Source organism: Apostichopus japonicus, chromosome 19 (assembly GCF_037975245.1).
Source record: "Apostichopus japonicus isolate 1M-3 chromosome 19, ASM3797524v1, whole genome shotgun sequence".
NCBI lineage: Eukaryota > Metazoa > Echinodermata > Holothuroidea > Aspidochirotida > Stichopodidae > Apostichopus > Apostichopus japonicus.
The window spans coordinates 6,263,661-6,278,989 of NC_092579.1; the positions used below are offsets into that span (position 1 = coordinate 6,263,661).

The 15,329-nt window shown below is 38.1% G+C and overlaps 1 protein-coding gene across 1 annotated transcript in view; it reads left to right on the plus strand.

The window, feature by feature from the left end:
• Positions 1-1,353: 1,353 nt before the first annotated feature.
• Positions 1,354-15,329, plus strand: part of LOC139960196 (heparan sulfate glucosamine 3-O-sulfotransferase 6-like) — a 51,323-nt gene continuing 37,347 nt past the window's right edge. Inside the window, exon 1 of the mRNA XM_071958382.1 lies at positions 1,354-1,613. Coding sequence (XP_071814483.1) covers positions 1,567-1,613 — 47 coding nt within the window. The 5' untranslated portion in view covers positions 1,354-1,566. The remainder of the gene's footprint in view (positions 1,614-15,329) is intronic.

Consider the following 15,329-nt stretch of genomic DNA (forward strand, 5'->3'; position numbering starts at 1 on the left):
AACTTTCGAGATGAAATGTCAAAAACTTCAAATAATAAGTACAAAATATCGACATAAAACTCCATATTTCAAATGAAAAAGCCGTCTTAAAAGGCGGCGAAATTTCCAAAATGAGGCACAGAATTGCAAGCAAGCTTAAACGCCCAAATGCCCAATATTCCAGATAATACGTGACAATTATGAAATAAAGCGTCGAAATTTGAGATGAGTTGTCGGATTCTGTTAGATGAACACTTCAGACGTGAAATATAGTGCATTCTTAAGGCATATTTAAATTAGATCTATAATTAGATTTGCACGGAAGGTTGTGCTGATAACTAGGCCTATTTGATTTTCCTATGTGGGATTGACAGGTAAGGGGGCCCAGCGGGGGTGGGGTGGGTACTAGTACGCCCTCACATCTCCTGGATAATAGTTTAGAAGAAAAAAAGGTTCAGAAGGGACAATCAAGTCCGCATTAAGGACCCTATGGGAGAGAAAAAACCGAAGACGCAAAAAACATATAATGGCGCCCCTGGAGGCCGAAGCAGACGTTGGCTGAAGCTAACCACAGCTGATTAAATATGTCCCTTCGTTAAAACTGATCAAACCTAACTTATTCCAGTTCAACGAAGTAGATATAATTTCACATAATGTAATTCAATGTCCGAAATATTGTAATCACGGATAGCGGTAAGTTCGCAGAGAGGTAAATGTAAATATTATGGAAATCCGAGACATCCGAAACAAAAAATAACGTTCCAACCAGATCTGATGACAACGAAACGATTAAAGAGCATGCATGCAGCGACCAAAAGAAACAAGTAAACTCGCATTGCTGATGTGGTTTCTTTGTTAATGAAGTTGTAAGGTTCTGTTAATTCCTCCGTAGCATTGTTTTATTATTAGTTCTTAGTTAAAGAAAGTACTACTTCTTAAGGTCACCTTCATAGCATTAGGAAAGTTCTTCTGAAAACCTACAAATGAGCTGCTGGTAACTTTCGTTGACGGATATTACTCTCTTCCACATATTTCGAACAGTCAAGGGTAAATGTACCCTGCACCATTAACCTTGGCTTCCGCCCCCTCCCCCCCCCCCCCCCCCCCCGCGGTTCCCTTCCATGATAAGTGTTCGCCGTGCAATTCCTCAAATTGAGAAAGGTGTGGAGAGAAAAGTGAATACTTTTGTATCAACAAAATGTGACTAGCGCCGTTGAAAAGACTTTCTAAAATTAAGCAAGATTATTTCAGATACGATTGGAGGAGTTGGGCGGGGCTTAGTTCAAAAGCAGTGATCGAATTTTAATATTATCTCGCTCCACCCACCTTTTGAAGGCTATCCGATATAGGCGATGACTTCATACAGTACAAACATTTAGCACACAGTGTGCCATTGTGCAATGGACAGTGACTCAAGCATATTCATAGCGCTAGAATATATAAACACACAGTATAAAGTTATTACACACCAAGCAGCACAGGCCTAAGCTAGATATTTCACGTTCAGAATGGAATGGTCCTATTGAGAACTACTGTCCCAGACAAGTAAAGTGGAAGCCGGTCGGACTTTTCATTCCATGCAATTTGATGGGCACAACCTTCAGGTTGAGCAGCAAACATCGGATCTATAATATGTGAGTTTAGGACGATTGTTTCATTCAGGCTTCACACTTTACATTTACAGAGAGCTTAAAAGTTAAATGTAAGGGTCCTGTCGTGTTACGTACTGTTTCCATTGCAGTTAGGCATAGCCTAGTACTAGTAGGACCTAAGTTGCAGTATCAGTTCGTAATCGTATATCAAATGTTATTGTTATCATTTCCAAACTATGTTACTCCCTGTCCTAATCCTAGCCCAACTTCCCAAGGGAGGCTGTTTAGTAACTTGGTAGTACTAGTAAGTGATCAAGGATATCCTTACATAAGTTGGGTTAACATTACTTGAATACTTCCTTTTGTGAGCACTGATGGCTACTGCTACTGCCTAGTTTAATTGGTCACTAATTAAATGACAGGCTGCTACTAGTACTAGTAGTACTACTATCTTTGATGGCCGTGGCTATTCTTACGACGAGTCGTAACAATTATTTATAAACTATTCTTATGACAAAGGCAAATTCAAGAGCAGTAAAGTAAATAAAGCAACTGGGCATGTAGTAGGGGTAACCCTAACCCTAAACATAACCCTAAACCTCGATCCTAACCCTTACCCTAACCCTAACCTGAAATTATTGTTACTCCTCGTCGTAAAAATAGTACTCCTGGTCATGAAAATAGCAACTGCGCATGCGTAGTCGGAAATTATTCTTCCGACTAGTCGTAACAATAGCCACTTTGATCTTTGATAGGCCTTACCCATATAGGGTACTAGCTGGTACTGGTAGTGGTATAGTCGAGGAACCTATTATGATGCAGGACCATTTATCACACACTATTGGATATTTGGTTATTTTACCATGGCAACTGAAAGTAATTAACCAAACTTGAGGTTGAAGTGTGCTTACAAGTCAGTCAATGTAATAATAATAATAATAATCAGCAGTTATTTTTACGATGCTAAAGCGACCACAGATGTGAGAGAAACCCACAAGGGCTTATGGCTTACAACTTCCACGTTGGGTGGCTTCCAATTCAACATTTTAACTCAAATGTTTAATCTTTTCAATTTAGCAAGTCATTTTAGATGGGAAAACCGTAGATTGCTCATAGATGAAAAAACACACATTACTATGACCCTATGGTCCATTGCATTAAAACAATGGATAGTATTTTTTACTCATGTAAGATCACCTGAGTAAATTACGAATGCATGCTGCTCTCTTTGGGTAGTCCCTGTAAGGTCATAATAGGTCACTGTATGGCACCATTTTTCTTGGAGAATGTGTCTGAACAATTTCTTAAAAGTTCATCAAAATTTTGTCAAATTGCAAAAAATGTAGATGTGCATGTTAGCATCAAATATATTGCAAAAGCTAGAATACTGTGTACATGCAGATATAAGAATAATTTATTCAAAAATTATTATACTTTGAGTTGACAGTTCAATGTCTTCGGTGCATTATGATTGGAATCACCCAGCTTAAATACTACATATTACTAGTACTAGACCTAGGCTATCTCTGGTAATTTTTTGGAAAAAGGGGTGCTTTGGGGCGGGGGGAGATGTAAAGATAGCTTATGCGGCTTGCACTGGCACTGTTATGTACAAGAAGTATGTGTGTCAGTTTACATGTATACCAGGTGGACATAGTACTGTATTCAGTTGATTCCTCCTATCAATGGTGTATTGTTCTTTATGCATATATTATGTTAATAGTTAGACCAGTGGTCTATAGTTGGTGTGGTACATGCTACATTCCTCCTATCAATGGTACATTGTTCTTATGCATTTATGTTATGTAAATAGCTAGACAAGCAGTCTAGTTAGTAAGACTGAATAAAGAAGTAAGGCAGAGCCTCCCAGACCCTCAGAGTGTGCACATGTATTTTCTTGTTTCTGTGTTTTGTGTTCAAGTCTGTCCGTTGTCAAGCCCTCGGACTCTACAGCCTAACCAATAGACCACTGTTCTTAGGCCAAGATTGTCCATTAGCCTACCATGATCAGGCCTACTCTCATGGCAAACTAATTTAGATTAAAGTTTTGAATTGTTTTGAATTCTAAAACTTTGAAAATTAATACTGCAGTAAGGTTTAGGCCTATCCCAAATATTTACTCAGATTGAATGTCATTATGAAACATTTCTGTGGTTAGTTAAAGAGTCACCATATGTATTCATATTTCTCCCATGAATTTTCCATCTTGCTACTAGTAAATATAATTATTTAGACCGAACTTTTGATCATAGCCAGCCATTGTGTCCAATGATCTTGACATCAATATTGCACTTTTAATTCTGAATTGATTGCCATACTTAGCTTGAAGTATTTCCTCTTGATACTTAAAATGGCCAAGTAATATGAAATTAAGAGTTTGCCCGGCCAAAAGGCATTTAATTTCCTCAAACTGAGGACTTCACCGTAACTGTACGAAAAGAAATCACCATATTTTGGGGTCTTGTGACCAGCGCTGTGGTACAATCTGGCATTCGCAATACTTAAAGTCCATGGAGACAAAGGTCTACTAAATAAGCATTACTTTATTTACTTTTACTCCTTCTTTGGGTGTCATTGTTCAGAGGTCACAAGGTCAATTTGGGAATAATTTCTACTTGTTGTGATGGTGTAACAAACTTGTTTGTAAATGCTAGCAAGAATTCTAGTACTTTACTACAGTATCACATAGTGCTTTACCTTTTTTTCAAATTTATAATGGAAATGAACCAGTGGTCTATATCTAGGCTGTCTTGTTGGGCAGTTCATTTTAACAGGTTCATTGACATTGTTGTTGTGAGTTGATAAGTTGCTAGAGAATGAGATGCCAAGGAAGGTTGGGTAGTGGTGATCATTTGGGTAACAAGTTTTCATGATGTTGTTTTTGTTGTCAATATCATCGTTTGTAAGTGGCACAATGAAACTTTCTCAATGTCTTTTCATCTTCCTGGTAATGTCACCCCTGTAGAATTACTGGAATATTCCAGACCAACCTACTTCCAGTGGACACAGCCAGTTTTTGAGTAATTGGTTGCTTAAGTAACTGAGCATATAATAATCACTTTTAAATTTAAATTGAACCTGTAGTCAAACAACTTTGTGGTTACTGTTGCTTTCACCTAGTCCCCATTACACTCAGTCCCATTTCTTTTGTTATACTTTCTTTTGTTTTTCCATTGTATTGGAGGCATTGTTATACAGCTTCTGGGAAATAAGTTCCAGTGGCACAAGATGGCAAAACGACACCCTCTCCTTGACCTAGCAATAGTTTTCGGGGGAAAGATGTTCTAAAGAAATTATCCCCAAAATACCCCAAAGACCCAAAACAGCCAAAGGGCTGAAAATATTAAAGATATTAGGGCCTAAGCTGGTTACAAAATATTCTCTACAGATCTACTTTGCTTTTGAGCGAATGGAAGTTCCTTGACTGTGTGGGTAATAATTGTAACTTTGAACATATTTTAAAAGTATTATCCACAAGGTGGAGAATATTTATCTGAAGCTGTCAAGGAACTCATTTGTCTTTAAACTCTGGCCTTGAATAAATTTGTAGATTAAACTTGATTGCTCTTATCAGCTGCTGCCAAGCTTTGCTATCTCCTGGGTATGATGTACTGGGGGTCATAGCCTTTGTCAAGCTCCTGAAAAATTTGTTCCATGGATCAGTATTCTGATGCCAATCCTATACATTACACCAGGGTTGTCCAACCTTTTGCAGAGGAGGGCCACATGGAATGACTGAGATGAAGGAGGGGCCGCATGAACCCTACGCTCGATTTTTCGATTTTTTTGCCCTAAGCCCAAGGCAACAAAATGTGAGCACTCGCGCGGCGCGCACTGATTTATTTTCCTTCCTGATAAAACAGATGAATAAAGTCCAGCCGCCCCCCCCCCCTCCGCTGAGAGAGTGTCACACAAACTGACCTACAGTTTTTTTTTGGACCCAGAAGGTTCCAATGATTGATTATATAGCTTAAAATTGTTATCAATAAATCTGCTCACTAAAATTTTGCACCGTAGAGCATCTCTGGCGGGCCGGACGCAACCCTGCGCCGGGCCGGACTGTGGCCCGAGGGCCGTAGGTTGGACAACCCTGCATTACACTATCCAATTTTCAGTTTCAAATATATAATTTTAATTTTTCTTTTTATAAGTTAAATCAGTGGTTGCTTGTGGCATATAGGTGTGGTCATGGAAGTAGCATAGTAATAATGATCATCTGATCTAACGCAAGTTCTTGATGACAATTGTTTTTTTTTTATCTGTTCAGAATTGAATGGAAAATTTGGTAAAATAATCCTTATTTAGCTATTCTCGAGGGTGCATGGCTTAAGATGAATCACTGAAATCATATTTGCTTAATATCTTGGTCTTGTTGTTAAAGTAATACTGTAGATATACCACAAATCGGATCAATATCAAACTAAAAATACTACTCTGAACTCATACATAGCAAGTACTGTAAATACCACAGTAATCTGTTTATGACAATATCTCACTCAAAGAAAGCTAAATCATATATGCAATTTGAAATTTCCACCTCAAAGTCATAATTCAAAAATTGAGTTTTGCAGTATGTGCTTAATTGTCTACCTGGGATAAATTTTTGATTGGTAACCTTTTGGAAATAAATATATGCCCACAACTTTTTTTCATAATTTATTACCCTGTTAGCTTGATTTGATTTCCATCTTTAGAACTGTTATCATCAAAGGGAGTCATAGTGCATGTACATAGTTATCAGAGAGAGTCTTGTTTGGACTAATATTTCCTATGGACATAAATAGTTTTCAGCTTGCTGTGTGGTTACTGTTTATACTGTGAATGAAGTTATGGCCTCAGCCCAGGTTATGTCACTCAACACATCCAGCAGTGGAGTTCAGGGGTAGCCGGCCAAGTCAAGGATAATCTTTCAAGCTGTGGTCAGTTTGGTTACTCAGAACATGGAGCTATATGCTCAGAAGAAGGGTAATGTTTAGGTTTGGTTTGTACTTCAGTTTGTAATTTATCAAATGGTAAAGTCGATGAGGACAATGCCCGAAACACCTGCTCTTTTCATCCCAGATGACCCTCCCATTAAACCCTCCCCTGGATTAAGAAAGAAAGGGAGATAAAGCTGTTTCTTTAATTTAAGGAATGAAATAAATTTGAGATTAGTAGATTAGTACTCTAGTCTGATTTGGACTGAGTTCATGTTGAATTGTGAACACAATTCGTTACATTACATTTAGCTAAAATAAAAGTATGAAAGCAAGTCACAAATTACTGTTGAAGCTCCATTCTAAACATTTCTAGATATCAGTCCTTGATATGTCATAGACTAAGTGATAAAATCATGTCAAGATTATTAGCCGTGAAAGAAAATTGCCTTTAGTTATACACTTGCCCAATGTAGTATCAGCATAATTAATGACTGCATGCTACTTTCACTACAGGCACAGACCTGTACTGTAGTAAAATTTTGTTTCTGAGCTTTTGCTATAACCATCTTCTAGGGTTAGCTACAGTGTTACTATCATAACAAACTAGAAATAACATTGAAACATGATAAATTTATGTGTTGAGTTGTTTCCTGTATGGATATTTGTTTTTTTTCCAGGAATTAACATATTACAGCAGTACAACTAAGCTACAGTAGCTACATAGCTCTGAGGGCATGGAACAGTGCCAAGATGTCTAGGACAATGCAAATAAATCTCTGTATTTCGTATCTGGTAGCACCTAAATGCCATTGCGGCTTAATCAGTTTAACCCCTCAACATTGGTGCTCCCCCTCCCCCAAGGTCGTGCCTTAATTTGATAATTTATAGTGTTGACTTTTGTTGGTCTAAGCTTACAGTAGGGCGATGGGCCGCACAGTGCCAAAAATGTTACCAGTTATAATAATAATTGAATAATCAGCAGTTATTTTTACGACACTTTTAAAGCGACCACAAATGTGGGAGAGAACCCGCAAGGGCTTATGGATTACAACCTACAGGTCGGGTGGCTTCCAATCAAACATTTTTAACTCAAATTTGTAATCTTTTAATTTAGAAAGTCATTTCAGTTGGGAAAAACCGTAGATTGCTCTCGGATGAAAAACCCATCTTACTATGATCCGGCCGGGTATCGAACCTGGAACCTCACGATTGGCCTCATTGCTTCAAATGCCGCCGCCTTTATCCACTCGGCCATAGCACCAGTGTATTATTAGGCTAGGTAGTTATTAGGCTAGATAGATGGAAAGGTGCAATAGTATAGTCGAGGCAGGTAAGTATCGTCGCTTGTAAATACCCCAACCTGGGTGTTTTAGGGTTTCAAGCTTCAACTGCATTTTACAAAGGCACAGTATCCCAATTACAGAAAAAAATAAGTTTGTGTTCAACTTTCTCAGTGAAACTTGCTGCAAGGATACAGTACCATATATACTGAACTGCTTCGTGAGACTAAAGGTGTGCAGGGATAAATCGTCTGATTCTATATACAGTTGTTTAAATGTGACACCCACCCATGGATGAGTCACAACTTGTATTCAATGTGTGATAGAGTAGCAACGCAAGGTCATACCTAGTCAATGAAACAGCGCAATACCATAGGTTCTGCCCAAAACAGGATCCATTTGATACCGTTCTAAGAACAAGAACAAAGATATGTATTGTTGAGTTAACACATTCTACCTAGATCAAGAGGGATATGGCAACTAAAAAGTCTGTTGATGTGTGTTTGTCCGTGACATACTTGTCTGTCTGTCTATTGGGTAAGAAAGAAGGTCCATTCATTGAAAGAAGGTTTTTTAATAATCATCGCTCCCTGAAATGAGGTGTCACTGCTTTTATCCATGTAGCTCTCCTTCAGGCAGAGCTTTAGGTACTATTTTCACACATGGTGGCAGATATTTTGAAAAGAGTTCAGCCCTGCAGAAAAATTAATATTGAAATAACCCCTGTAAGTTGGAGGTAATATCATCAGTTTTGTTGTTTTGACACAATTTGAGAACGGGCAAATTGTTGAGGACTTAATTTACATTTCCTAGGTCTTGTCATCTGAGTCAAATTGAGAAGGAATTTGCTTCTAAGGTGCTCAACCTCTCTTCAACTCATCAGGAACTCAGTCAGTTTTAGTTGACTGTATAATTTAAAAAAACATAATACTAGAGTTTTCTGTGGTAAGATTACTGAAGAAGGGGAAGTGTAGGGTGGGGTAGGGAGAGAAAAGAGTGGGGTTGGGAGGGAGGGGGAAGGTTGGGAGAGGGAAGGTTGGGAGAGGCAAGATTGGGGTGGGGAGTGAGGGGGGAAGGTTGGGTTGGGAGTGAGGGTGAAAGGTTGGGATAGGGAGGGAGGGGGAAAGGTTGGGGTGGGGGAGTGAGGGGGAAGGTAGGGGTGGGGGAGTATTGCGGAGTACAATTAGCAAGTAGTACAATATTAGATGTCACAGCATACTATTAATTTACTTCACTCCTCACTTACCTGTCTCCTCACAACCACTGCATTCTCACTCTATTGCATCTAGAACACTTTGTAACCTCTTCACACAGTCTTCGAGTGTCTGGCCCATTCCTGTGTGTAATACTTGGGCTGCTTGGCAAGACTATGGCATAGCATACTGTATGTATGTAAACTGAAAATGTATTCATAGGAATCAAGTTCTTCAATATTTCAAACCAGTTAATTTCTACTTTCTACCTACTGTAATGTCTCTCCCTGTTTTGAAAAAAAAAGAAGAAGCTATGTACACATAAAAATTTGTAAATGTAACATTTTTACAATTTTTGGATTGAGCTGATATGGAAGGAAATGAAACTAACCTTTGTCTTCTAACTTGCTTAGGATCGAGGGGTGTTTTTGAATTATTTAAAAAATAATAAAAATATAAAAAGACGATGATGACAATGATGATGGCAATGAAAATACACCAATTGGAACGACATACACTCACACACGTTAATGTTTAGGAGTATAAGTACTAACATTCATAAAATTATCACTGCCCTAGTGTCCCCCCCCCACCCTCCTACTCCCACTGACTGCCTCCTGAGGCCTGAGGGTCATTGTCCACTTCCTCTTCCCTCTTACTCTTCTGAAGATTTTAAACTGTATTCAAAGACTGCGAGATGTTGATGATAGTTAAATCATTATATCTGGTTCCTAGTCGCAATCATGGCCTGTGATTTATCCCACCAAATATTGACAGGAGAATTCCTTTGGAAATATTTCTCATGAAAATATATTGACCACAGCTTCCTGCTGGTTCCTAGGGATCCATAGCTCTGAGAGGTAAAGTGACTGTGGTTTAATTTATGTAGAACAGCTACTAATATATAGTTATGAGTCATTGAATAGTCAATTTAAATTACTCCCATTTGTATTAGTAGTAATAATAGTAAAAATAATATCATATTAAACTGAAAGGTAACTCTACCTGGGACCATTGCATTGTTTGAATGAACCAGTTTTAACTTCTTGGAAGTTGGTAAAGTATACCGCAGGAGATCCACCATACAGAATAGCACAAAGACAAAAATCCATACAATAATGTCAATTTAGTTGCAAGTGCAAACTTGCATGTTGCATGTTTATGTAGCAATTCTGTGGATCCTGAAATTTGCTTAATAAATCTAGAAGCTGTGATGAATTTTTGTTCACTAAATACTACTGTACTATGCATTGCAGCATTTTAGCCATTGTTGCATGCGTAGTGCCCATTCTATAGTGAATAATTTAGTGTTCAAATTTTGTGAAGCAGTTTTATCGCTCAGAAATTTGTCATGCATAGAAAACTACTTTTTCTTCTGCAAACGCTACTATCTTTGTACATTTGTAGCAATTTGACCATTCTCCAAATACGATGCTAGATAAATTATATTTCCCAGTTTTACTATGTGGTACAAGTTAAATACATTCTATGACCTGATAGGCATTAAAATTGTATTTAAGTTGCAGTCTCATGTATAATTTTATTTCACTTTTCAAAATTCAATTTTAAGTGTCATTATGGGTCTTATGAACCAGACAGAACCTGTGGGACCAAACTTACAGTTTATTGAATCTCAATTCTATCTTTTGGATATTTTGTATCCTTCATAAAGTTCTATTAACAAATTCAGTCATGATGTATGAATATGGTGAACAGTTTACTGGGTTTACCTTCCTGTTTCTGGTTAAATGGATATATATGCAGTTGCAGACAATGTAATATACTGATATGGGAAAGAAAAGTTCCATACTTTCAGTTGAAAATTCCATCTCAGTAGTCAGTACCTTATTCCAAACTCGAGATAAGGTTTATCGAATGGAATCCATTTGGACTGGCTAAACCCTGGATTCTTCCAGGGCTGGAATGGATGACAGTAGGTGGTATTGTGATGTCATGATGGCAAGTGTTCTTCAATACCTTTAACTTCCCTTACAAATATAATCTTCTAATCCTTCACACTGGTGAAGTAATATCCCCCAAACCCGTTTCATTTGGACAGTTTGCTTGTAACTGTAACTGTTAAAGTTCTCTGTATTTAGAATTTCATCAAAAATGCACATCGAAGCCTGTATGTAGAAATACCAATTTCCAGCATTATTTATAATATGAGCAATGGATTTCAGCCACCAGTGTGAACATTAATAAAGGTTATCTACCCTGGCCTCCTGGGGATAGGCATTTTTCATGTTTGCAAGAAATGATTGAAATAGTTTAGGTACTCATTAGAGATAAGGTATGTGTGTAGACCCTGTTAGTGGCTGTCAGTATCTATTACAGTATGTCTGCTGATGTTTCCATCTCCTGAGGAAATTGGAGGGGGTGGGGGGGTGTGGGGGGTGATAAGTAACATATTTGTTGATGTTATCAAAGTATATTTACTTGAACTCTGACATGAGATTGTTTCTTTTGAGTCTGTTGATAAAAGGTGAATATTTATTACTCATGTTGCAAACAAAAGAAGCGTTTTCTCTCTTGGTGTGGGAGGGAAGTGGCTGAAGAAGAAATGACATTGGAAAAGGATATGGCTGTAATTGATCAGCAGAGACTCAAGCCCTGTTAGATCAGTTGCTCTCGGAAAATGGTATAAATTTCTCCAATAATCTAAACAATTCATGTAGTCATTTTCTTTGTACACAGAAACCAGGGAACTATCTTTACTTTCTAATGATAATGATGTGCACATAATCAGAAATATCAAAACTGCCATTAAAAAATTAAAACCTTGAAAAATGATTCCCCAAATGAGAATTTAGTGGCCATTGTTTGCAATTGTATTCAAGTTTTATAGTTGTACTTCTCTCTTCGCCCGTCTCTGCTCAAGTCATGCACTTAGCCCACCTACCGTCCTTACTTGCTAAAATAATTGGTAGCATTTTAGCACTACACCCCCCCCCCCCCCCCCCCCCCCCGTGACCCCCTCTGATCCTCTCTGACCCTCTTCTGTGACATTGTTCACTTTCTCCTTGTCCCTTAATTTTTAGGTAAATATAGTCTGGACACACTAGTTGATGAATGTCAGTCAATACCTTAAAACCCAAATACTCATGTACCAGCATGGCTTCATGTGGAAGCGACATGAATCTTTTGCTTTTTGACAGAGAAAAATCTACTCCCTATGAAACTGTGGCTGTGTATAAAGGTCAGTGGCTTGCATCTGTGGCACACAGTAATAATACATTGATCATATCAAACTGTGCCTTTTAGGCCACAGCCTTCCGAGTCACGGTTTTTAATTAACAATCTGTTTGAAAGTGTAGTTTTGATTAGCAATGCAGGCAAATTCAATTTATGGATTACTCTTTCCAGGGTCTGCAGTAGTTCTCTATGGTTTGGGTAGGTGTCCGACAGTACTTAAGCAGATGGCTAATTTATTCGAGGGTAATTTATATGCTTTTTAATGTAGAGTCATGTAACGAAAACCATGTAACGTTTTATATGATGTAGTGCTTACAACAATTCATCATTCACACCACGATCGTCCATGGGATGTGCTTAGCTTTGACTTATAATTTATTGCATTTGGACAACAGTACCAAATATATTAAGGGGTGGTGTTGTTCACCAGCAACCTGGTTTTTGAAGTTGCTCTTCCAACAAAGGAAAGATCCCTCCCCCATCATCAATTGGTCTTGGTGCCAAATTGATATGGTAACTCTGTTTTCGGGGGTTGAGATCTTTATATACACTTACGAAGTAAGTTTTTAAGATCTTAAAAGACTCGACATTGTTGGTCAAGATCACAACTTTGAACTAGTCGAGATGTATAATTAACCCAGTTCTATTGTCTCATCGTGTGGACATTCTGCAACACCAAATGGGTAGTGATTGGCAATTGGTGCAATGGTGTTATGTCAACGTTTAATAGGCTTGTAAATAGTATTTCTCCGAGGTTTTTGTACTTTGTTTTGCTATTACACATTTTGTGTTGTCAAAGGTATCGCAGGAAACCAACCTTCAGAATATAAAATTCAATCCTCCTTGACCCTCCCTTGGTCCCCTTGTCACTTATCCTCTTCTGACCTCTCCTCTTTCCAACTTCCATAAAATGTTTTAGAGCTGATGGCAATAAAATGAAAGACAAAGTAGCTGACATTTTGGGTCTACTTGAGTTAAAGGTAGTCAGTATAGGGCCCCAAATTATAGCACGCTATAATTGCTAGAAGTTTTCAAAAAGTACTTTCCTGGCGGTCTTTACCCTCCAAATTGTTCTCAGACATTTTTAAGGAACACACAAGATGACTGAATGTCCCGGTGAGGAAAATTGCCTCTGAAGGTTGTAATAGAAACAGTCTCAAAATTTTGACCAAAGGTGACCATAATTGAATATCTAGCATATTTGGTGCCAAGACAGCATACCTTTAACTGTGCTTCATCAATGACCAATTTACTGTACATGCTGTGTTCAACTTATATGTAAGGCACTGTGTTGAATTTGCTGATGGTGGTGACATCAGTATTTCTGAAATTCGTAATAAACTTTCTCCTTAATGAAACCTCCACCCCTGTCTTCCACCCCTCCCCCCCTTCGAAGATGGTCCCCAGGTGACATTTGTATTTCAGGGATTTCTTTCAGTTTTGCCTCATGTTAGCTCAATCATCAAGCTAATGGTTCTTGGATTGGATGGTCAAACTAGGCAAATGATCCACAGAGCTATAAAATCAAATATTTATTGGTATCTAGGGACACAGAGCAACCTTGAAGTAGGGCAAACTGGAAGGTCACTTCTAAATGTCTAGTATTTATGGATGCAGGTGGGAATGGAATTTCTCTGTTTTCAAATGGATGGTAGTTGGTCAGTAGTATAGTAGGTTTTGTGGGTCTCTGTCCCACCACACCTTCAGCCATCCCACCCCATCTTTATCCATCCCTATCCCATCCCATCCCACCACATCCCAATCCCATCTTCATCCCCACCCCACCTTCATCCCCACCCACATTCACCCCCAACTCCACCTTCACCTCCATTCCAACCAAACATTAACCCATCCCACAAAGGCAAACAGTAAGTTGGAGAATTTGAAAACAAGCCACAAAGAATGACAAATACTTGTAGAAGACAGCTTTTGACAACAATTTATATGTTACTATTAGCAAACAAATTGTTGCATAATTGTTATTAAAAGTTGGTTGAGCAGATTTTTTGCACATTTTCTTACAACATATTCCTGTGTTGTTTTGATCAGCAAAACACCTGACTTGCTATGCAAGGTTGGTGTCACTAATTATTCCCTATTCCCTTGGGTACTTAATGGATTTGATATATAGTCCCCGTCAAAATTCTTTTTTCCCTTAAAAGCTCAAAGCCATTGGGGGGGGGGGCCCTGCAACATAAATTATGATTACTGCGTAGATGTCAGGGATTAGTCAAGGATGGACATCAGAATGACTGGAACCACTGACTTGTGACAATTGAATATGTTACCTGTCACGGACCCACCCAGCGTGACATGCAGAGAAACAGCTTGAACGATGTAGGATATTTTACACTTCCATAAGAAGAAAGTAATGAAAAAGTGATTGACACTATCTGCACTATCGATAATCATCCCGTACAACTTAACCTGGAGGCTTGAAGGAAATAAAAAAAAAATGAACAGGGGAGACAAATTCATTGCTTTATTATCATAAATTCAAGGTAGAATCTCATCTCCTTGAACAAATAGCGTTTTAAAGTCTTCCATTGAACAATTTTTCTAAACATCCCCAGGCACATATCTGTCTCTTGGCCTCTCTAGCTCTCATCGCCCTGCTCTTACTCCGAGAGGCAGAGAAAAATCTTTGCGATGGAAAAAACTAATCAGATGAAGTCAAAAGTGACTCTAATGGTTAAACTTCAGAATTGATTCCAGTATTTTAGACATAATTTTGCTGTAGAGTAAGTTTTGCCAATTTTTATGATGTGAATGAATATGTGACTTGTTAAACCAAAAAGTTAGACAAGGGAAAATATAAAAACATGAAACATATTGAAATAGTCGTTCCAAAAACAGCAGTCTCAGTCCACCCAGTGCTATCCTTGAATAATTAGACCTGAAGTTTAGACAAGACTCAAAATTCTAAAACTCATGACACAACTCTTTAGGAATTAACATTCAAGTATTGTAGATGTCTCTTGTGAGGAGTGTGCAAGTTGTGAACTCGTCAAGGTTTCTAAAGTGACATGAATTGTCAAATTACCCTAAATTGACAAGATTAGACAATTTATCCCAAATTGGTAGAAAAATGTTTAATTATCCCTAAAATCAGCAAACAATACCTTACATTGGCAACTTACTCTAAATTATATCCTTTTGTGAGTACATGTG